The sequence below is a fragment of the Parasteatoda tepidariorum genome, chromosome 5 (genome assembly GCF_043381705.1).
Source record: "Parasteatoda tepidariorum isolate YZ-2023 chromosome 5, CAS_Ptep_4.0, whole genome shotgun sequence".
In the NCBI taxonomy this organism is placed as follows: domain Eukaryota; kingdom Metazoa; phylum Arthropoda; class Arachnida; order Araneae; family Theridiidae; genus Parasteatoda; species Parasteatoda tepidariorum.
Genome location: NC_092208.1, coordinates 36,254,707 through 36,278,935, shown reverse-complemented (window position 1 = coordinate 36,278,935; position 24,229 = coordinate 36,254,707). Strand labels below are relative to the sequence as shown.

Sequence of the window (24,229 nt, the reverse complement as noted above, 5' to 3'; positions counted from 1 at the left end):
CTCGTTTTACTTGCTATCCTAGTCTCTTCACGTAAGTAATTTTTTTTTATAGAAATTTTACTTCCAGTAATTGGTATTATGACCATTTAAACGATCAAATGGTAATTAACTTTTCTGAAACATAAGCAATATGCATAGTGCTCAAAATAAAAAATAAAAAAAGTGAAGCAGATTAATAACTTTTGTACGAATTCATGATAAAAATGGGTTATTCTTCAAAAGGAAATTAATTACACCGTTAGAAATTTTTCGGAAAAATAGCTAAATTACAATTGATTAAATTGTTAGTTTACCATCTTCAACCGAAACAGTCAACCATAAAAAGTTGGTGTTCAAAATTTTAACTGTGAAAAAAAGAGTTTGTTGACAGGTTTTATCTAACAAGGTTAAACAGCCAGAATTTTAATTTCGTCAATAACGCTACGCCTTATGAAGCCACTTGGTTTTTGCAGCTGGGATTTTGAATTGGTTTTGCATACTTTAGCCGAGAGAATTAATTTGTCATTCTTATGACAGGTTGAGCAAGGCTTCGATTCCCAGCATTGACGCAACATTATTTCCTTTCCTTTTTTCAACGCATAAAAAGTTTCCAGTATCCTGCACTCCTCAATTGGTAACTCTGAAATATTGCAATACGAAAACTCATTAGCGCCCAGATGGCAGAACCGAAGGACTGTTTAGTAAAAAAAGTAAAGTATTTTTCATCTTTCGAGAGTAACAATAGTAACTTTAAGTTAACAAATTAAATCACATTCCATGGCTCACTTGACAAAACACAACTCATCCACAACCTAATGTCAATGTCTCTTGCTTAATAAAAATCTTAACATAACATAAGTGTAATTAAATTTTATTTTTACGGTTTTGAAATCATACTAGTTGGAAATGGTTACAAAATTGTATAGTTTAGCATTCACAATTTTTAAAAAATGCTAATTGGAAATGATTTATACCGATGAAATTTTCCTAACATTATGTTTAATTCAATGGGTAGACTGCTTCAGGTTTCTTGACCGTAATTTTAGAATGAAAATTCTAAAAGTATAGGGTGCAAAATGAAAAAAAGAAGAAAAAAGCGAACGACGGTGTTAATCGAATTTTATAGTTCAAAGGGTTACCCTTAAAAATGCAAATTGATTAGTACATATGATGTTTTAAATAACGAAGGCAGAGAGAAGTTGTTCTTTCTCTAAGCAACTACTAAATTAACAACTTTTTGTTTGTGTACCGAATCTAAATAAAATTATAATAAAAATATTAATAAAAAATAAAATATTCTTAAATAAATGAAATGTTCCTAAATGCTTTCAAGAGATATAATAATCTTAATACTTAGACAGTCTGTCTGCCTGTGTGTCCTCTATAGACTCCCAAACCATCCAACTGAACGCTATAAAATTTGCTCTACAAATAGTTCATAGCGCGAGAAAGGTATTGAAAGGTGTTGACAGTAGAAAATTCTACGACAAACCGTTGGAGCAGGATGAGCAAAAAGTGAAAAGAAATTTTTTGATAGTTTAAGCGTTGTCACTACTTTAAATTTAACTAGGCGATTCAATTTTTCAAATATCTTAAAGATAGCATCAGGGATATTTTCTAGCTTACATCTTTATTTAATCGAAATAAGATCACTTCAAGTATATCAAACGTTAGATATTTTTTATTACTCTGTCCGATAAATTCAATGAACAACATTAATACATCAGCACGCTTGGGCTACGTCACCAAATTAGTATTCCTCAAGCATGCACCACATGTGTATTTTGCTTACAGTAATTTTTTAAAACGTGTTTCGATAAAATAACTAATTTAATGTTAATGATAAATAAAATGAAAAAAATTCATTCGTATTTGAAAACAAAATTAATACGAAATTTGTATTAATTTCTTATTATAATTGTTACACCAATGATGCTTAGTATTGTAGATAATCTAATCCAAATTGAGACAAAAGAAGTAAGATATTAACCAAAAGGTTAGTAACCGTTTTATTACTTATGAACTATTTATATAGAGAAGTCGAAAAAAATTTAATAAAATTTTAAAGATAACTTTTATGAATCGCATGAAAAAATAAGAAATAAAATATTGAGTTTAAAATATAAAAATCTAGTTGATATAATCTCAGTTAATTTTCCAGACTTTACCTTCATTTAAAAAAAAACGTATCTTAGAATCCTTTCTTTATAATTTTTATGCGACATTTTCCTACACACTTTAAGATAACTTTATATAAAACGGTCATAATACTTGAAAAATTAACTGATACTACATCAACTCGATTCATATAAGTTACACTCAAATTTTTATTTCTAATTTTTTCAACGAAAACCATAGAAAAGTTGTTGTTTCGAATATTTAAAATTATATTATTTCCCACTTTTCCACTTAAAGATTCATCAACTCTGGAAAAATTGTGTTTTTTTTGCAATATTTTTATAAATTTGGTATTGATAAGTAAAATTCGGTGATATATGTATTGCCTACAACTAAAAAGAAAAGCTTATATAAATTTGCTCATTTGCTTAAATATTAGCAGAGTAGTTAGATAGCTAGTCTGTTAATTTTTAGTTATTGGCACAAGTACCAGTCGCACCAACAGCAAAGTTAACATGATACATTTAGGTAGGGTTTAAAAGCTATATGGATGCATAAATAATCGGCACCTTTGAGAAAATAATTATATTATAGTGAGGGTTATCACCAATTAATCATTGATTTAAGTTATCGAAATTACGTTGTTTCTGAATTTTAAATTGGTTGCACTGATCAAAAATATGTTTAGTAATAAAAGGGTACTTATAAGAGGGAACAATCTGGTGCAAGTAAAAACAGTTATTTAAATATCATTTTCGATCAAATTAATAGAATTAAAAGAGTTTGTAGTCAGGTCTATTGATTGAAAAAACAAATGTACGAACTCTTACAAAATTTCATAAAAAAACAAAGGATTTCTGACTATTGTAATTAAATTCTATGTAAAATCGTTAAGTTAATTGCATGTTATAATTAAAAATTTCTCTGTTAACTAAATTTATGTTTTTACCTTGTACAAATCCAATTAGGGTAAATCCATGGCTAATCATTTTCCGTTATTTAATAAATAATTCTTTGAAAAGTAATTTTTTTCTTTAATTGTTTATAATTTCTCTGAAAATATCAATATGAAAATATTTAAAATTCAACCTTATTAATGTTGCAATTTCACAATTAAAATTCAACATAATTTATTTTAAAATTTTATAATTAAAATTCAACTTTATTAATTTTAAACTTTGAATTATCCAGTATTATATGATTACCTTGAGTACATCGAGACTCAGGCCAACTCAAAGTAACTAACGAATAAACGCGCCTTTGTATTTCACTAAAAAAGTGCCAAAAGGTGATGCCATCATTCTCTATTGACGCTTCTATTTTCATATTTTGTAATCTGACAAACTATTTACTGATACATTCTCGTCTGATACATCTTTTCGTTATTTTTAATCGAAATTAATTCCTGATTTCTACAAAAATAATTATGTCTATCTTTGACTGTTTGTATTTCATCTATATTTTCTTTAGCCAAATATATTCGTAGCGCGTCAAGGTTTGGGTAAGTAACTATGATTTGAATTGCATTCAAATCATTTATAACAATTTACTTTTTCGTTTTTTTTTTAATTATACTTTTTAGCAATAATGCATTTAACTTCTTGTACAAAAAAATAAATAAGGATTAAACGGATTGTTTTGATATTTAATTTGCGAAATCATGAAAATTGAATATCTTATAGTGGGATCATTTGAATGGCCTGATTTTTATTATTCGGTAGTAATAAAAATTACTGATTCGGTAGTAATAAAATTACTGCAAAATGAATCATTAACGAACCCTGAGAACTTTGCTACTTAAAAAATAACAAATTTTACAGTTTTTTCAAAGCCTATTGCTGCTAGACACATCTTACATGCTTGTTAATGCTCAGAGAAACATCAAATATGGTGATTGACAAAACAAGTAGAAGAAAAAAAAATCGAAAAGGAAATTTAGGAGTAAATAATTATTTTTACAGGCACTAAAAATTTTTGTTTAAAACAGAAATTTAAAGCATTATTTTTGTTTTCAATATAGGTTTTGGACGGAAATAAAGTATCGTAGAGTCAAATGGTAAGTTAAATAATTCTCTTACAGAATAAATTATGCTGATTAATCAAAATAATAAAAACCGGTTAACTTTGCATAATTACAGTACATTAAAAAATTATTGGAATTGTTTTCGAATTAGCAAACATAATAAACGGAACATGACGCACAGTGTCAATAAAAAAAAGTTTTGAATAACTTTTGTTCTAATTATCGGATCTTCAAATATTAAGACTTATTCTTAATAGTTCGATGGGTTGGTCTCTAACGTGCTAATTAATTAATTCAGATCGGATTTTAAGTTCTGAAATCAAACAAAACATGAAATCGTACTTTCTCTGATAATACACACCTTTTTTGACGAATTTGTTTTTCCGACTCTCACAATATAAGGGGTTGCCACAAGTTTAGAAATTTGGTCATGATAGTTTGGTTAGAAGAGTGGACATATGTTTGTACCCTTTAATGTTAATTTCTTTTTATGCTCATTTCACCATGCCTCGAGAATTTTTTCAGAAAATCGAATATTTTTTTCTCCTATTAAAAAAACTCACTTATCCAAATATAATTCCAGGCAAAAATAATTTTAGTAACAAATTAATATATTTTATTATTTTATTTATTAATTGCTAAGAAGATCCGTGTTTTGTTGTCTAATACAAAAAATACAATTTTAAAGAATGTAATTTTATGCGGCAAAATAAAAATTTAAAAGTATCGTAGAATTAAAATTAAGTCGAGTTATGTTGTTCAAATTTCAAATTTGACAAATAAAATTTTCATTCCACAAAATGATGTAAGAGTTTGCATAAATTTCAATTAATTCATTTTTCATCTTTTATTAAATAAAGTATGAAAAAATAATAATTATTTATGAATCATATATTTTTCACCTGAAATTATATTTGGATAAGCGATTTATGTCTAGGTATAATTTTTTTTTTCAATTTGTTTAAAAAATTTTCATTATAAGACAAAATGCGCAAAAAGTAAAATTAACATCTGGTGGCCAAATCTTGTAAGTTTGTAAAACAAATTGCTAAATTTAAATAAATCTTGAGCAGTGGGTGTTTTACTGGAGGCCGAAATTGTATTAAAGTTAGGGCGTTCGCTTTTCCCCTTTGAAAATTCAAGGAAGTTCACGTGAACCATTGTTAAAACTCAGTTATTCCATCTTTTGTCACCCAGTACACAATATGACTCTCAATGGCTTAACTCAATAGAGTTCGATTATTATTTATCATTTTACTCCATTGTATTATATTTAGTCATAAATTAGAAATTCTATTTTCAACAATCTTATGAGAATAAATCTGATTTCCTTAAAAACATTATTGTTTTTTTCTGCAACTGTTTTACTTTCTACTTTGTATAGATTGAGGCGACCCCTTACAATGAGCAAACTTCAACTGCATCTGTATGTCTATCAATCCTTCACTTGCGATATTTAAAATAAAATTTGTAATTTTTCTTGGTATTGAATTTTTCAGTCTACTGTGGTTTACGTAAATTTTCGAAATTTACGTAAATCATGGGTTCATTTGCATAATTTTTCAGAAATGTTATGAAGTTAGTATTATATATTTTTTTATTAAAATAATATAATTTAATAGGGCATTTATGTGCCAACTTAATATACTAATATTATACTTTAGTTTGTTTACTCTGCATTTAACTTGTACCAAAGGATATTTTATTGATTATTGTTAAAAAATTTTCCATTCAGTAATTAATATTTCAATAATTAACGAATTTAAAAAGCAGGAAAAAATTTAACGAGCTTCCACTTTAATGATAGAGCATATATAAATGTGACACATTTTTTTTACATCACGTGGCAAAATTGCAAATGGCCCAAACGGTTTCATCACCACGCTGCGAGAAAGATACTTAACTAATAGCTAGATAAATGAGTTTATCGTATCCTTATATGATTTTTAATTGAATTTCAGAAGGTGTTTGTTAATCGTTTGGTTACTTGTTGTACCTTATTTCTAAAAATATTTAGATGCATAATTTTTTTAAGGATGTGGGGTGATATTCATAAATAAAGTAAGCTGCAGTTTGCTTGAAATTTTTCAATTTTGCGCCATTTTTCTTACATTTATTTCAGTTTTGAATAAAATATACTTTTGTAAGAATGGAATATCTTTTTCCATATTTTAGCGTGAATAAAGTGTTCTAAATATAAAAATTATTATTTTTCGTTTGGAAAGAGCGAATAATTGCTAAAAAAACGGATAAAATCAGCTATGACACTGCGCATACGAATCACTCCGTATCTTCCCTTAGTATTAACTCATAATTTTAAGACTCGACTAGAAATTATAGTTTAATGTTCTAAACAATCGTACCAAAGAAATTTTTATAGACAAATTAAGGGGCCCATAATGGGCCAAAAACAAAAAATTAAAATAAAGGATGCCTAATTAAGTACTTTTATTGACTACGCAGCTGCTTGTTCTTAATAGGATGTTTTTAAAAAAACTAAATGTTTAATAAAAAGCAAATAAAAATATTAAAACAAGAATAAATAAAACAATCAATATAAGTATTCATTTTAATTTAATTAATGAATTATGCACTTTCAAAAATTATTAAAATGCTGTAAAACTGAATTAACAAAAGAACTTCACCTTATTGGTTAGGCTTTACTTGACAATTCAATGCATGTCTTTTTGTTAAAATACAACATTTTTTTAAATAAAGAAATGTACTCAAATAATCAGACAAAATAAATGAGAGTATTCTAATACAAAAAAGAAGAGAAGAGATTAAACTGGTAAAAACCTTTTATTATGTATTCAACGCTAACGTATCTTTCCTATACTTCTACAATTTTAAACGAAAAAGAAACATACTCCCTTAATAATTCCTTTTCAAATTTTTTAAAAAAGAAATTGAGTACAAACACCAGTATTTTAAATTAATAAAAGTAGGTCCAACAGCTGTTTTTGAAAAATGAATCAAAACAGTGAATAGTTGCCTTAAATATTTTTCTGATGAAAAAATGTAGCTCCATCTTTCAGATACTCCTTAATGTTTCACCTAGTACGTGTTAAATTATTCAACTTGTAACTCAGCCCTCCGGTTACTTCTTTTGAAACTTACAGGTCAATAATTTCGAATTAGGATTTTCCCATAGAATTGTTTTTGAAGGTCTAGGTGGAATTTAAACTTCACAGAATTTAGGACGTAAAACAGATATTATCTATTTTTTTTTGCATGTTTAAACTATTTGTTTAGCAATATTTCAGTTTTTAATGTTGATTCATTTATAACTTATATAACTAAAACTTTTGAATCTTCCTACTCAAAAGTATATGAAAAATATAAATATTGATAACAATCTTTCTTACTTTAAACCCCATATTTTTTTCGTAAATTACGCTCTTAAATCTCTAAGTATGATGTTGAACTTTATATTCACTGTTATATAAACCTTAAATAAACCTTATATTCTCTGTGTCAAATAAATTTAAAAATGTTATTCCGCATATAAATAATCTTTAAAATAACGAGGAAAATTTCAATTCGAATTTAAAAAAATTAAATAATTCTTTTATTTTTTAAGCAGGAAAAATCGAATTAGGTTATTTACTGACTAAGATCAAAAGCTGGATTGAACAGGAATTTAAGCAAATGTTTTGATAAACATGTACTTTTTTGGGTAAAAAAAAGAGTTAGTTACAGTTGAATCTGCAAATGTGAAATCACTTGCATGGGTGTTAAAAACCTAGTTAAAGTAGGTTTAATGGATAATTCATAACTAAATGAGAATTGAAAAGCTTAGGTTTCTTAGAAGAATGCCAGAGAAATTGCTAATTTTCAAATGCATAAAAACTAGAGATTGTTAAGTGAATAAAAATAAAAACCATGATTGTTCTTGTTGCCAAAGTTAACTAACTCGTTGCATTTCAGTAAAGATAGCTAAGATATGGAATTAAATAATTGTTTCAAAGCATTGAAATAGCAATATAAAAAAAAATCGCAAATATTTTCTTGAATATTTGAATGAAACATTATAAAGCTACATGAGAATTGCTTTATGGATTTTCAATATTTTTTGAAGGAGGAATTATAATTACATCGATATTTTAATATGCAATATTAAAGTGCATTATGGTAAAAAAAAACTTGAACGTATGGTAAAAATTGCGTGAATTATGCTTGGATTTTAATTTCAAATTAAAAATTATTGTTTTAGGCCTTTGATAATTTTGTAATGATAATAATTAGTTATTTTTTTTATTCCATCCTTATTTTTTCCGTTAAAAGCATACAGTTGTCATTATAAGTTTCATTTATATCTGTGTGTATGATTTTTTTAGTATCACACCGTATCGCTTACGTGAAATATGTATTCATTATAATAGAAGTTTATCAATAGTAATTTTCTCAATATGGAATTATCTGAAATTATATAGATTTATTATACAAAGCATTGTTATAAGCCTTCGTTTAACGATTTGACTAATCACTTCGTTCGTGTAAATAAAAAAAATTCAAAATTAGAAAACTAATTTGCTACACAGTTCGTATCACGCAAATCTAACGAATGCAGGAAACAATGTCACATTACATTTAGTTTTTTTTTCTTCTTTTTCATTATTATAGTAAATAAATAAATGTCTTTCGTTCGAGAACTATTAAGGCAAAGTTTTTTTTCAGTAAATAGATGTATCACTTATTTTTAAAAATAAACACACATAATTTCTAGAAAGAAAAATACTGAGTTTCTAGTTCATTTCATTGAGGTAAATTAGGTAAATCGTAAAATAATTTATCTGCTACAAACCTGAAATGTCTAATAATTAAAACAAAAGTAAATAAAAATTAAAACAGTGAGAGTTCGCAATTTTACGCATCTTGCGTGTTTTCGTATGTCATATTTGTAGTAACTATGCTGCGCGTTTGTAAATGCGTATACACCAGTACAGACCTAAGTGAACCAAAAAAGAGTAATTTTGCAAAAACCTGAGAGCTAAAGTTCAGTAGAAACAAATCTTATAAAGAACAGTAATTTATAAATATTTTAATATATGAATAGGATTCTTAAATCATGATTTCTAAGGCGGAACAATTTTATGAACTTTTTTATCCTAAGATCAAGTTTTCTATTCAGAGTTTCCAAGTTCTTGTGAATTTTTCAACATATGCACGTAAGCACTGAAATGTTTATTAACTTAAAAGAAGCAAATCCTTCTTTGGGCTATATGGATGCGACATGGACAATAGGAGACTATATGGACCTTTACAAGCAGTAGTGATTTAAACAAAAGTAATCAAATTTGCTATATTCTTTCATGTTTTAAAAATGAATTTTTTAAGACGAAATTTTTATCTTGAGAAATAAAAATATCAATAAAAAATTAATATTCAATATTTAATTCATTAATTACGCTTTACAATAAAATAAAAGTAAAAAAGTCTTGATTTTGGTAAATTTGTAATCTAGAAACAATAGAACAAAATCTTAAAAAAATCATCGATAAACTACTAAGATAAATTACTATATCTTAATGAATATTGCAGGATTAGACACATCGTGATTCTTGATTAATTCGAAAGAATTCGAAAGAATAAATGATTGATGTATTACTGATGCTTCGACGAAGCATTGTTTTCGTGGCGATGACGAAACTTAGCAGTTAGGAAGTTGCGTTCTCTGAATTTGTGAAATATTGTGATTCGGGGTAAAAGAAATGGGTAATTTCTTTGCACACTCAATATTTTAGATAACTACATCGTGATTCTTGATCGTTAACTCAGTTTGGTGAGTAAAAATATAATTCAGTAATTTTCGAGTAAAATAATAAATTCGAAAGAATAAATGGTTGTTGTATTACTGATGCTTCGACGAAGCATTGTTTTTGTGGCGATGACGAAACTTAGCAGTTAGGAAGTTGCGTTCTCTGAATTTGTGAAATATTGTGATTCGGGGTAAAAGAAATGGGTAATTTCTTTGCACACTCAATATTTTAGATAACTACATCGTGATTCTTGATCGTTAACTCAGTTTGGTGAATAAAAATATAATTCAGTAATTTTTGAATAAAATAATAAATTCGAAAGAATAAATGGCTGATGTATTACTGATGCTCTGACGAAGCATTGTTTTTGTGGCGATGACGAAACTTAGCAAAAGGTTTCGGATAAGTACGAAATAATTTTAACAAAAATACTAGAAAAAAAATTACAGGTTATATTTCATTTTTAATTTAATATTCCTTAGATTCAAATTTTTGTTATTATGACTGAGCAATTAGTTGAATACCATGCTAACAGTTTCAGATATTTTTTTTACAGAAAAATTGATTGCTGATGAAATTATATTTAATTGAATAAGTACCTCACGCAATAGAACAGTTTTAAAGGAAAGTAGAGTAATAGTGAATAATAAACAATTATTGCGAAGTGATTAAGCTTTTAAGGTAAGCATTTTCGATTTCTATTAAATTCTTAATTGAGACACTCATGCATTTTTTGTGACCATAAAGGCTTTAACTCATAATTGCTTTATAAAAATTCAATATAATTATAGTTCAATTTTTTTTAACGAGAATTTCTCTCAAATTTGAGGAAACAAATTATATTGAACCCAGATTTTGAAAAACAAATTCTGAGATTAAACTTTCAAGGGTAGTTAACTGATTATTTTTATTCAAAATAACCTCAAAAACCATCAGTAGAGTAATTTTATTCTTCGATTTTCATGTATTTCAACCAAAAATGTTCAATGCTAGTTTGTTTGTTTGTTTTATTCATTTTTTTTCGAAATAAAATGAGTAGGTTGTATTTGCCATAAAGAAAAACGGTGTTTTCAACATTCATTTTACAGTTTTTGTGTATTTCGACAGCATGTCCCCCTGTATTCCATGAAAAAAAAATTTCTGTTCTCATATACGATGGATTCTAAAACTCTGAAAAGGTGAGACAATTTATACTATATTTATTAATTTATTTCTAGTTCTAAATTAAATTAACAATGACTTTAATATCTAAAAGTTTTGAAAGGAACGAATATTGCCCACATTTAAAGTAAGTTAATTTTCTACATTTAATGTAATTTTCATAATTTTACTATTACTAAAATATAATAACTATTCTGCACAGTAGAATGGGAAGAAACGCTCAAATATTGTGCGAAACAAAGTTTGATATATAATAATATTTGAATTCTCAAAAAGACTACGCTTTCTTTTCAATTAGAGGAAATTGCTTAATCTTCTTACAAATTTAATTTTTTTAAAGCAGTTAGTAAAATTGGAAATTTTGTGGGAAAAATTCTGTATTGAACGATGAATACGTAATTTTTTGATAATGAAATGAATTGAGATTATACTATTAAAACGCATTTTTCAAGTATACTATAATTATACTGACAATAATGAAATGACTCATTAACGTAATACAATACCAAATAATATTTTATTCAAATATTTCAAACGCATAAAGCTTTACTGAGGGCATAAAAACTTAAATAGCGTGAGTCATTGTAGGAAAATGTATGTAAGGAAAATGAGGAAAATTTATGGAATATTGTAAGGAAAATGTACTTATGTCAACAGAATCTGTTGCATGTATATCTTGGGCAAGTCCAAGTTCATATCAAGGGACAACGAGCAAAGAATTTTTTTATTTTGTTAAGCATGAAAAAAAATAAATCATTTTCTTTAAAAAGTCTTATGATATCTTTTTCTTACTTACAATGGTTTTGTTTTCAAATGAAAGTATTTTAGGATTTCTTCGTCTAATCAAATGGACTGAAAAAATCTGCTCAATAAAATAAGCATTCTTTAGCACATTGCTAGGAAATGTTGGGAAGCATAAATGTTTACACTGCCCTGTTAAAATTTTCCTTCTGAAATTGGGATAATAATATGAATAAATATGAAAAAAACACAACTACTTCAATTTAGTAGTAACAACATATGACGCAATGCTAAACGAATGGAATTTAGTTGTTGTTTATTTAGTTATTGTTATTAGTAGTTGTTGTTATTTGTTTTAGTTGTTGTTGTTTATTTAGTTGTATTTAGTTTCAATAACTTTCCTTTATAATGCAATAAAATCTGGCGAGCAGCTATTTAAACGATCGAACACTTCGTTTGTTTATTTGTGGCTTGAAGTTAGGCTCGCAGAAAATGCCGTTCATGGGTTAAATTTAGTAGGAACAACGCAACCTGTGACGTAGGCTATATTATACTCAATTATGGTAAAGTAACTGGCAGCTGTATGTCGGGTACTGGAAATTCTTCACGTGTTACAGGAAAATGAGGAAATATTGTGGTGTCAACACTAGGACTCGAACTCCAGTTCTGCCGGTCATGAGATTATCAGATAAGCTCGCTCGTCTATGATATGTACGCAGTTGCAAAGAACTAAATAGCTTCATTAGATGGTTATAGTTTGTGCGATAAAATTCTGGTTGTTCAACCGTATTAGGTGAAAGCGGTTAATAAACTGTTTTTGTCAAACTAAACAGTTTTATTATCATTTTATTTATGGTTATTTGACGGTTTTGATTAAATATGGTAGAATAACCATTCAATAAAGTGTTATTTAACCATTTTTTCCGAGAAATTTCCAACAGTGTGGTTCGTGTAAGTTGCAACACCTTCTTCTATGTAAAAGATAACACAATGATTTTTACTAGCTTAAAGCTTTGTCTAGTTAAAAACGAGTTTTATAGGGCTTGTGCTTTAGCAATTATTTAAGCATTTTTTGAATTTCAGGAAATCACAATTAATGTACATATGGATGGCATGCAAGAGCAAAATCAACAAATTAGTGTTTTAAAAAATGTCTGGAACTATGCGTCTATTTTGTTCATAGTTGCACTTTTGAAACATTTTTCTATATAGTTAGAGAATGTGAAGTTAGTGTGGGGAGGGGTAATTGAGCTAGAATAAATTAAGTTGTATTTTAAAGTGCCAATTCAGCAGGAAAATTGTTTCATTATGCAAAAAAATTCCGCATCAAGCGCATTAATAGTAAGCACCGATTAATAGCATCTCAACGCGAATTTTATTCTAAATTACTTTTATTTGTAAGTTATAGCAAATATAAATGCGTTTTAGTGATTCTTTCAGATTTTGGACTTAAAGCTTAAAATATACACCATTTTTCATCGATGTAATTGATCCTTTACGGAATTTTTGTTTCTTTATTTTCAAGTCAATAACAACATAAAAATGCAGAGGGAGATTACTTATTGCTCAGTATAAGTCTTAAAATTTATGTTAAATTTTAATAAAAAAAACTTAAGAAAGAGTGATAAAAGTTTTATCAACGAATAGGTATTGAATAAGTCTCGCCAACGAGAAAAATTAGTTCGTTTTTATTCCTTCTCCTTGAGTTACACAATTTATTTCTTAAGTTAATGTTCTTTTCAAGTATATACAATTATTTTTAAATTTAAGTCTTCGTATTTTTGATTTCGATTAATATATTAACAAAAGGTCATGCAAAAAGCTACAATAATTATACATTTTGGATAAACTAGATGCTATTTTAAGGATTGATTAACAAGGAAGCAAGGACGGAACTTTTTTCTTTAAATTATGTAACTATTTCCACAAGCTATGTAGAATTTCCTAGCTAATAATATCATTTGTTTCTAAATTGTCTCTCAGTTCGATTACCAAAAGAATAGATCATGACGAAAAGTAATTTTTAGAACACATTTACTTTTTTGCGTACTGTGCAATGCATTTTATTACTAAATACAGTTACTTTTTGCAGTTAAATGTGTATTTTTTTTTTCAAAAATATATTCTGTGTCAATTTGGGTTTTTGATAAATTTTTCTGTCATAGCAAAAAATCATTATTCCCCGACTTTATTTTGCATCGATTGAAGTTTCAGAAATATTTTTCAATAAAAATATTGAAATTAATCACTTTTCTTATTTCAGATTATTTTAGTTTCATTTCTAAATTACATTAACCCTGTTTTAGAAATTCAATGATACTAAAATCTTTATGATAATGCATGATGTTGAACATTTCCAGAAATTTTCATATTGATTATTGATGGAATTTTATATCAATGCAAAAGTAACACGTGTAAGTCATCAATATTGTAGTTTTATTTTATTCTTAATGGCGTGACTTTTGCAAAACATATTAAAAACTAATACAAAAGCTATGATAAAATATGGATGGAACTTTTGAAAAAGGTAATTGAGTGTTTCTCACGATTTGATGGTTCACAACTGCGAAAATTATTCTTTTTTTATTAATAATATTGTTTCATTCCAAACTGCAGATTTCTTAAACAAAGTGCAATACGGGATTCTTGGTCAGAATTTGCTTTTGATAATAAGAAAAATCCCGTTTCTAACTTTCTTTATTCATTAAACAATCTTTATACATTACATTATTTTTTAAGTTAAACGCCTCTGGCATTCCGTAAAAAATTTAATTTTTTCCAGATTTGTTTAATTATAAATTTAAGAAGAATTCTAAATAAGCAAGACACATTTTTTTCCGCAATTGATTGCAATTAACATAATTTTATGATCAAAAGGTTTTGAAGGGATACGGATTTCAAATATTTTCACTCTTGGCAATTTTGCTAATATACTAGTTAAATATCTGTTGAGTTCAAAAATCATTGAGGAAACAAGACAAAAATATGCTACGAAAAAGGTTTTGTACTTTGATTTTATAAATACTTATTTTTATTATATTTATGCATGTATCTAATAAGTAAATGCCACAACTACTGTATATTAATTTAAATTTATAAATGAAAACAAGAAATAAAGACGTATGAACTCTCAAATTTTTTTAGACATCTTTCATTTCTCAGTATCTTAAAAAAAATCTAACCGGAGTCTTGCAGTCTGCCTCACTGCAGCTCAGATTAGTATAAATCAACCGTCAGGAATAAGGTGAATATATAGGGTTAATAAATTTTTCTTGTTGACCATTGCGCTTACAAATACTGGTTTGATTACAAGGTTGATCTTTAGAATAGGGTGGCATTAGTATGTTGCAACTTTGTTGTTTTGCACCTTTTTAAATACAGGGGAAGATATTCCATGGTTTTATATTTTGATTTAGAAGCTGTGTTTCTTCAATTTGTAAAATAAAATATTTCGGAGTAGGAGAAATGGATAATTTCTTTGAATACTGAATATTTTAGAGATCTACAGCATGATTCTTGATCATTTACTCAGTTTATAGAGTAAGAATATTATTCGGTATTTTTCTGTTAGCCGGTAGTCAAAAAATTTAGACATTTGCCAACTTTTCTAATTAATTATTTTTATTTCTTTTAACATATAAAAATTAAATTAAATTAAATAAAAATTAAATAAATTTTTTTTTTTAAATTAAATAAACGAAAAATTTGAAAAAAAAAGTAGAATTTTCTTGTGTCAGGCAAACTGTAAAGTACCTATAATTCCAAAATGTTTATTTTATTTGAGTAAGGATTTTATGCCTTCGTAAGCATGAATGATTTAATTAGAAAACATAGGGTAACTAGAAATTCGTTTTTAAAGCATATAATAGTTTAAAGGAAAAATTTGGGTTTGAGAACCATCATATGAAATAGTTAAACTCAAATCAACATCAATGGAACGCTTGTATAGTACCATAAAGAAATGCGATGAGTAACTGTTTAATAGAGAAATATCCAATAAAGAAGATTATGAACAAGAGCATGTTGTTATTGAAGAATATAATGTAAAAATGTTCCTCGTTAGAGTACAGATTGAATTTTATTTCAGCAGTTAAACTGAGATTGCTGATTCGGTTATCAGGACTTCGCCATCAAATTATAGCAGGCGCAAACTTTAGTTACCAAGAATCGAACAAAAGAAATTTGAAGGTGAAACAAAGCATTTTGGATCCAATTTAAAAGCATTCTCGATGATAAAGAAATTGATAATGAAGACAAATTTCATTATCTTTACCAAGCAAAAGTAGTTGAAACTAGAGCTAGAAATATTTTAGAAAATTTCCAACCACTGCAGATTAATAAGAGTAAAAATTAGGTGAACTCCCTTAAACTGTATTAAGTATCTGGCACACGCAGAGAATGCAAGAAGACTTATATTTTTGTGCAAAAACTAGAGAAGGAAATTTTTGAGAGCTCATAAATTGTATGAAATATAATAAATAAATAATATTCTGCATTTGTTATTCGCCAATTAAGAAAATCATTCAGTAAGCTTATTTAATCGTTGAGTGCAACACTTAAGTATTATGAAAAAAAGTAATAATATTTATTAATTATGCTGAACATCTATATTATATAAAACGCTAATACGTACGTATGTATGTATCAATAAAACCGATGATATTTCTTTTCTCGCTCTGGCAACAGTTTTCATTTTTAATTGATTGGATTCGGCGCGCAAGAGCACGTAGTGAGCAACCAGATAACAATAACCAGAGTGAGCATTATCAGGTTGTTCAATTCAGATTCATGCACTAAAAACATGACAATATTTAATTTAAACTCAATTGGGTACAATATGAAAAAAACACAACTACTTCGATTTAGTAGGAACAACATATGACGCAATGCTAAACGAATGGAATTTAGTTGTTGTTTATTTAGTTATTGTTATTAGTAGTTGTTGTTATTTGTTTTAGTTGTTGATGTTTATTTAGTTGTATTTAGTTTCTATAACTTTTCGTTATAATGCAATAAAATCTGGCGAGCAGCTATTTAAACGATCGAACACTTCGTTTGTTTATTTGTGGCTTGAAGTTAGGCTCGCAGAAAATGCCGTTCATGGGTTAAATTTAGTAGGAACAACACAACCTGTGACGTAGGCTATATTATACCCAATTAGGAATTAATTAATTAATTGAAGTGAGAATGCTTTAAAAGGCCGCTGTTGAATTGTTTTTTTTCTTCTGGGAGCTACCTAAACGTCTAAAAAACGTTTAAGTGTTTGTATTGAATGCATTGAATTTTTTTATATTTCGCGTTTATTTATGCATTGAATTTTCACTCTTTAAAATGCAGAATATTAGTGAAGCAATATTTGATAATTTATTTTGCTAATATGTTTCTTATTTAGCTGATGTTTTGATTTTTTCACCATGTTCAATCTAAATAGCTAATATACTTTTTTAAAAGCCAATAAGAACATTGGTAGAATTCATCTACATAAGTACAATACTATGTCTTTGATGATAAAATACTATTTCTTTGATGATAATATATTATGTCTTTGTGCTAGAACATTGCGTTCATTGGTGAGCGAGCGCAGCGAGCCATGGTTCACGGCGTGAATCACATAGGATTGCGTAGCAATTCTCGGGGGTTGGCGAGCGTTAGCGAGCAGGGGGCGGAGCCTCCTAGTTATTGTTAAAATATTAAAATCACTGATTTTGTTGACACTGAATTTTGAACTATTTATATTACTTCTTTTCATAAAATAAACTAAAATTTATATAAAATTCTTCTTGACATATCTTACTGAACTATTCATTATTAATTAATGCTTTGCATAATTCCAATTTAGATTCACCCCTTTTCTGCGGAAGCGGAGTAGAAAAGATAAAATGTCGTTTCAGAAATTCTCGTCAAAATTACTCCAAAATTCAATGATAACGGGCATTCCGAAGATTGTGTCTGCAAACAGCCTTCATTTGAAAGTATTGCGCACTTTGTTTTTCTTTGTTTGCATAGTTGGATTTGCTCTCCAGACTTGGGAGTTTATGCAACTCTATAGGCGATATGAAACTGTTGAGAGTGTTACAGTCAGAAACACTAATGAGTTTGAGCTACCGTCTTTCACCGTATGTAATGATTATGGGTAAGACAACCATTTATTCTAATTTAATTTCATAATTGCTAAAGAAAGAAATATCTTAATATAAAATATTACGGTACATAGTAAATTACATTTTAAAGTCAAATTAATTAATATCATCAAGCGCGAAATAACCACCATAAACGGGATTGCTAAGCGATTCCTTTTCCTCCCTACTCCTGAAGTAGTTTTTGAAAACCACCATCTTTCGTTAACAGCCGTCAACCACCATCTGTTATCGTCTGTAACGGGAAATCACTTTAATTATTAAGTATTGATATTACTACAACAGCTACAACTACAACAGCAATTGATATTACTTGTGCTTTTATGAATGATATTGCTCACTAACCATTGTTAATGAATTGATGCTTTTTCTAAACTTCCGGATTGTTTAATTCAAAGAAATGTTAATGATTTAATCATTGCAACATTCGAGCACCAGCCTGCGACGGGCTTCATGTTGTTTTTCCAAGGTTCAGTCACGATATGGAATAACCCTTTTTTTTGCGAGTAAATATGCTATTTTCAAAACTTTTGTGAATTTGTAACAGTTATACGTGATTGTTATCAGCAGTTGAGAGATTCTATAATAACAGGTTAGATAATAACAGCTTATTGTTTTAACAATTAAAAAGTCACTACAGCGTTGCATTATATAGGCTCATAAGAGTTTGCAAAAATTGAAAATTATGCATCGACTTACATAATTTTCATGCGGGTAGAAAAATTTTGCCTATTTTGCAATTTTTAAGTACCTATATCTGATAGCTTCTGAAATATGTAAGTTATTTGATCATTCTTAGGCCCAGATAATTCTTTACGCTAAAACGAAATATGTATTTTAAAATAATAACTTTGCATCAAATGTAAGGCACTTAAACTGTGGCATTTTCTTTATTTTCTTTGATAAAGCAACTTCAAATAACACTTCAGAGTTAAAAGAAGACTGTTGAAGATCTGTAACTTCATTAATCTAAAGCAGTTTTCTTCTAGGTCTACCTGCAATTAGAGTAGGGGAGAGTGGGGTCAATTGTAACAGGGTACGATTGTAACAGAGCAAAAATTCCGAGTGTCGGGTTCTAGATTTGGTTCCTAGGTGGAGCATAAAATGTATTTAATAAATCTACATGTACACCTCTGCTGGTAACCATTTTTATGTACTTTTGAAAGAGTTACATCACAAAAGATATTTTCACGCTACGTAAGTACTTTTTTTGGTATTAGATTATTATATTGTAGCAAAGTAATTTTGTTTAAACAGATAAAAATTATTAACCGAATATGTAAGTGGACACCTTAATTAACATTTCAATAAAAAAAAATTAGTTTTGTTAATTAACTAGCAATAATTTTAACAAATGAAGCTGAAATGGCGTCTTGGGGACAATTGTAACAATAAGTAAAGGGACGATTGTAACAGCTGAAAATAAATAATCTTATGTTTACAAACCATTACTTAACTCTTTAAGAACCACCAATAGTTTCCTATATCATTTATATTATGTTGCATGTGCATTATTTTATTTGTCACCTTTCACAGCATAAATTAAAATTTTTAACCCCTTAAAGTTAAAAGTTTAACCCTTTAGGTCTCTGCTCATTATTATTTTTACTCCTAAAATATCACTACTATTTTGATCAATAAAAAAATATATCACAACTATGATAATATGTATAATTAACTATGTTTTAGTTGAATTTATGAACTGTTACAATTGACTCCGTAAGTGGGGACAATTGTAACTAGTGCACGACTGTCAAAAATTGTTAATAACTAATATAATAACATTTAAAATAAGGTATTTAATTTTTTTTCTAGTAGAGGATAGTCTACTCTACTCGTCTGTCAATTAATAATAATAATATATTGGATTTTTTGTTAGTTAAAAATAGTGAAGTAAGAAATGTTACAATTGACCCCACTCTCCCCTACTATTGAATGATGAGTTTGAGTTTAAGATGGCTATACACAGAAAATGCAGGCGTTCTTTTCTGCCAGTCCTCTCCTAATGTACTTCATAACTGTGTGACTCTCTGTGTATGTTATGTATCCATAAATGCGTCAATCTCTGATACACTGATATCTGAATTCACTAATATCTTGAAAGAGCATGTTTTTAAAAGATTTTTTAGTCGATCTCTTATAAGTAGCAGTTGAATAAAAGTGCTCCAGGTCCCGCAGATTGTAAAGGCACGGTTCCCGTTAGAGCACTGAAGTCAAGCATCACTGGCTGAGGTCAGTAAGCGGGTGGGTGACCACTTTGATCTGCCTGTATAGGGACCGAAGGTGCGTGGTATCGGTCCCCATTAAACTGTTCTACCGTGAAATGCTCGACTACATGTGCAGGTCGTCGCGCTACCAAAGCAGGGGTTCTATTACCAACTCACCGAAATTTATTCCGCTCGGAAACGATTTTGGTCGAAAACTAGCTTTCATCGGATTGCCTATTTCGTAGAACCCACTTTTCCGTAATATGAGCATATCGAAATCCTGTGGCCCTATTACCAGCTTTACGGAATCTAATTCCGATCGAAATAAAGCTCGCTTGACGTCATAAATCCGTGAATGTCAGTTAGGCCGCATTACGAGCTCTTGATTCCGCTCGGAATTAAATTCCAGTGCGAAATAATTACGAATCCGATTGCATAAGGTTTAAGAGTTAGCGAAATCTAAATTCCGATAAGAGTTTGCTTATTTTAGCGATCAAAATGGCGCTGTATTCTGTCATACAACTAGCTATTGCTGAAGTGAGTGATCGAAACACTATTAAGAGAACGATCTATCGGCCCGAAAGATTTCAGGTCTTCCAATATCCCCACAACGAATTTAGAAGTCAATTTAGATTGACTAAAAACATTTGTGTCGAACTGATAGAAAAACTTCGGCCAGCGTTGGAGCCACTGACTTCAAGCAGAAATGCCTTCTCTGTAGAAACTAAAGTAAGTACATAATTTTATTTTTCTCTTTTATACAAGAAAATAAGTCTCTAGAATTTCTTAATTATCAGTTAAAACTAGTTTTTATTCAACTTAAAACTCAAGTTTATAAAATTTTGAAACATGTGATTTTACAGTGATATTTACGATTATTTTAATTAGCTTTTTTTTGCTTAGTTATTGTTCGATAATTTAAAATATATAAAGCTTTTTTATTAAAATCTGAAGCTTATTACAGTCATAATGCATGGGGATAAAATTCGCATGATTATATATGCTTTCAGCACTAGGTAAGCATTGGCGATTTTTTACAATGTAAGCAGATTGTAAAAAATCGCCAATGCTCCAAATGGAATTTGTACTAGCAAACTTAAAAATATATATGTGTGTAAATGTTTGCCTTGCCGTAAATCGCAAAACGGAAATCTTTCCAAAATTTTGAAGTGTTATATTTTAGTTTAACTCCTTATATATTTTCTCTTTTTTCTTTCCCAAAATTGCTTGCTATGAAAATAATTATAGACAACCTTGATTTTCGTTCTGGAATTTTATTCAAATTGTATTCAGTGCTAACTGCATTCTAATTGCATTGATTTTAAGTTATATAATAATAACTTTAATTATATAATTAAGATATAGTCTAAACTTTAAACTATTCCTGACTTATTTTATATTTAAGCATAGAGGTAGAATTTAAGACTTAGATGTACCATTTTAAACTTTGTATTAATTTCTTTATTTAGGTGAGTCTGGCTATCCACTTGAGCCATGGCTCATGACCCCTCGAGCAGGAGCATCATTGGTGGAAGAAAATTATTATTACAAACATTGACTCGGGAGGAACGTCATTGAAAGATGCAATGATTTATTGAAAGGAAGATTTAGACTCCTCTTAAAAGAAAGAGTGTTACACTATACACCAACAATTGCTGGCATGATTGTGAATGCCTGTGTAGTATTGCACAATATGTGAATGAGTGATGGGTATCATATTACATATGATACCTTTTCAGAAGATGACATGCTATTTAATACTGGCTTGCCAGCATGTGAGGGCAAAAACAGGAATTCGTGACAGAATTGTTACCATGATGGAATGAAAAAATTTCGCTTTTTTAAATAAAAATTTATAAATTAATTTTATATTTGCCTATTTATTAATTTTTTTACTTAACTGTGAACAAATTAGCAATGTTTCAATTAACTTATTTGTAAGCGATAGAAAAAACATAAGTATATCAACTATGTGATGATGCTTCAAGTTAGCAACAAATACGAAAATATAACAACTGCAGAATAAATTGTAACTAAAAAACCAAGAAAAATATACAAAAGTTTAGTAAATTACAGACACTGAGCACAAAAATACTGAGCCAATCGAAGTGGCAGCATTTTTTCCTTTGAGCCTTTGAGAACTGTACAAGAAAATTTGGTGAATTTTGGTTACATTAAAATACTTTATACCAAGTTTTTTTTTATTTGCATTTAGTAAACCATATAATTAAAAGATATCTAAATGTTAAAGGTTCCCAATACTATTAAAAATTATTGAATTTTAAGAACTCATTTATCTCTAATTTAATATGAATCCATATGATTCCTTTTAAATTTTAAGATTTTATTTTAAAGCTGTTTACGAACAAATGGAGCTTTCAGAATTATGTTATAAACTGTTGTGATGTATTAAAAAGCCTATCTATTAAATGTGATGTATTTGAAAAATGCCCTAAAATACTTAATTTTACTCGAGATTCCCATGCTACCAAAAGCTAACTGCGCCCATTATTCATAAAATATTAAACACACTGGTAATCACTTGGTAATGAAATATTTTACGATAAAAATTATCAAACTACTATACAGTTTAATTTTAAAATAAGTACTAATAAAACAAATGTTTAATTTTAAAATAAGTACTAATAAAAAAAATGCATAACAAACAAAAATTATCTAAAATTTTTATTTGACAACACTTTACATTGTCCTCGAAAGCTATGACTTTTCTCAGTTCAACATCATTCCTCTCTTCCGCTATCCGATTAGCCTCTTTCATCTGTTCAGCTGAATTTTAAAACTTTCTGTTCTAAGTATTGCAATTTTAGCTCGCATAGAAGAAAAGGAAAAGAAACATATCGTTGCCAGATTAATAAATTAGAATATAGTAATTTTCTAATTGGTCAAGGTTAGCCACGTCTCCACAAACTTCAATTTCACCGGAATCGTACGGAATGGCGAAATCGCCATTCGTACGATTCCGCTGAAACTGAAGTTTGTAAGCAGGACTAACTTTGACCAATTAGAAAACTTTTATAATTCTAATTTATTAATATGGCAACGTGTTGTTTCTTTTCTCTTCTTCTATGCGAGCTAAAATCGCATTAACTTAGAACAGAAAGCTTAAAAATTCATATTGTTCAGCTACTTTGTGTGGTTATTTGAGCGTGCGTCTCAGGGACTAATATAGGGGATAAGGACATGTAACTTCTCCGAGTTTTTTTTTTTTTTTTTTTTTTTACAACCGTCGTTGAACAGCCGACCCAATTTCATGGGTTTACGACTACTAATGTTCAACTCCGTAGCCTTGTAATTTTGAACAAATCCAGAAGACAAGGAAACTCCTGGATCAGTACCCCCAGAGGTATTGATTTGCTATGGGAACATGGAGAACTTTGAGACTCGACAGATTTAACGTGCATCAGTCACCATTTACTACACGGGGAGTCTTCGGCTGGCGAGGATCGAACCCACGACCTCTTGGATATGGGCCCAGCACCCTACCGACCAGGCTATCCCGGCCTTTCCCGGGGGGTTTTAGAAAAGCAACACGCTTTGACAGACTGGTTTTATGCACAAAAAGTGGCACTCGCATCTTTATATACATTTTTTTCTGATATCCCCGCCGTACCTAAGCATTGCGCGTAATCAGCGTTGATCATTAAAAAGCAATTTAACTTGAATTCTAAAATTTTTTGTTTCTAAAAACCAATATATTGCTCTGTATATTGCTTAAAGATGTCTATACATCACTCGAAATTTATTTGTTTTATTATTGAAGTTTTAAAGCCAGAAATCAGTCAGAATACGGCCAATTATATGCTATAGTTTCGGTTTTCAGAACTTGGGTTAATTAAAACCGAAGGAAGGATATTTGCTTATTCGACCATAGTTACTAGTTCGAAGCGTCTGGTTCTATTATAGGGTAAACTAACCAGTGAAGGAACACTTAAGCTTCGCTTGCCTTTTAAAAAATCATATTAATTTCAAAATTCGTAATTTTAGTTAAATGACAGTGTCAATATATTTGTTACTAATTGCAAATTATGTAAAAAAATTGTAGAGAACTTACATAATATTGTTTTAAAGTTTTGGAGGTTC

General features: G+C 28.6%; 1 protein-coding gene across 1 annotated transcript in view; it reads left to right on the top strand.

Moving 5' to 3' along the window:
- Positions 1-10,463: 10,463 nt before the first annotated feature.
- The window catches only part of LOC107447884 (uncharacterized), an 86,903-nt gene continuing 73,137 nt past the window's right edge, over positions 10,464-24,229 (top strand). The window contains exons 1-3 of the mRNA XM_071181291.1: positions 10,464-10,563; positions 10,990-11,060; positions 17,624-17,917. Of these exons, the coding sequence (XP_071037392.1) occupies positions 11,008-11,060; positions 17,624-17,917 (347 nt within the window). The 5' untranslated portion in view covers positions 10,464-10,563; positions 10,990-11,007. The remainder of the gene's footprint in view (positions 10,564-10,989; positions 11,061-17,623; positions 17,918-24,229) is intronic.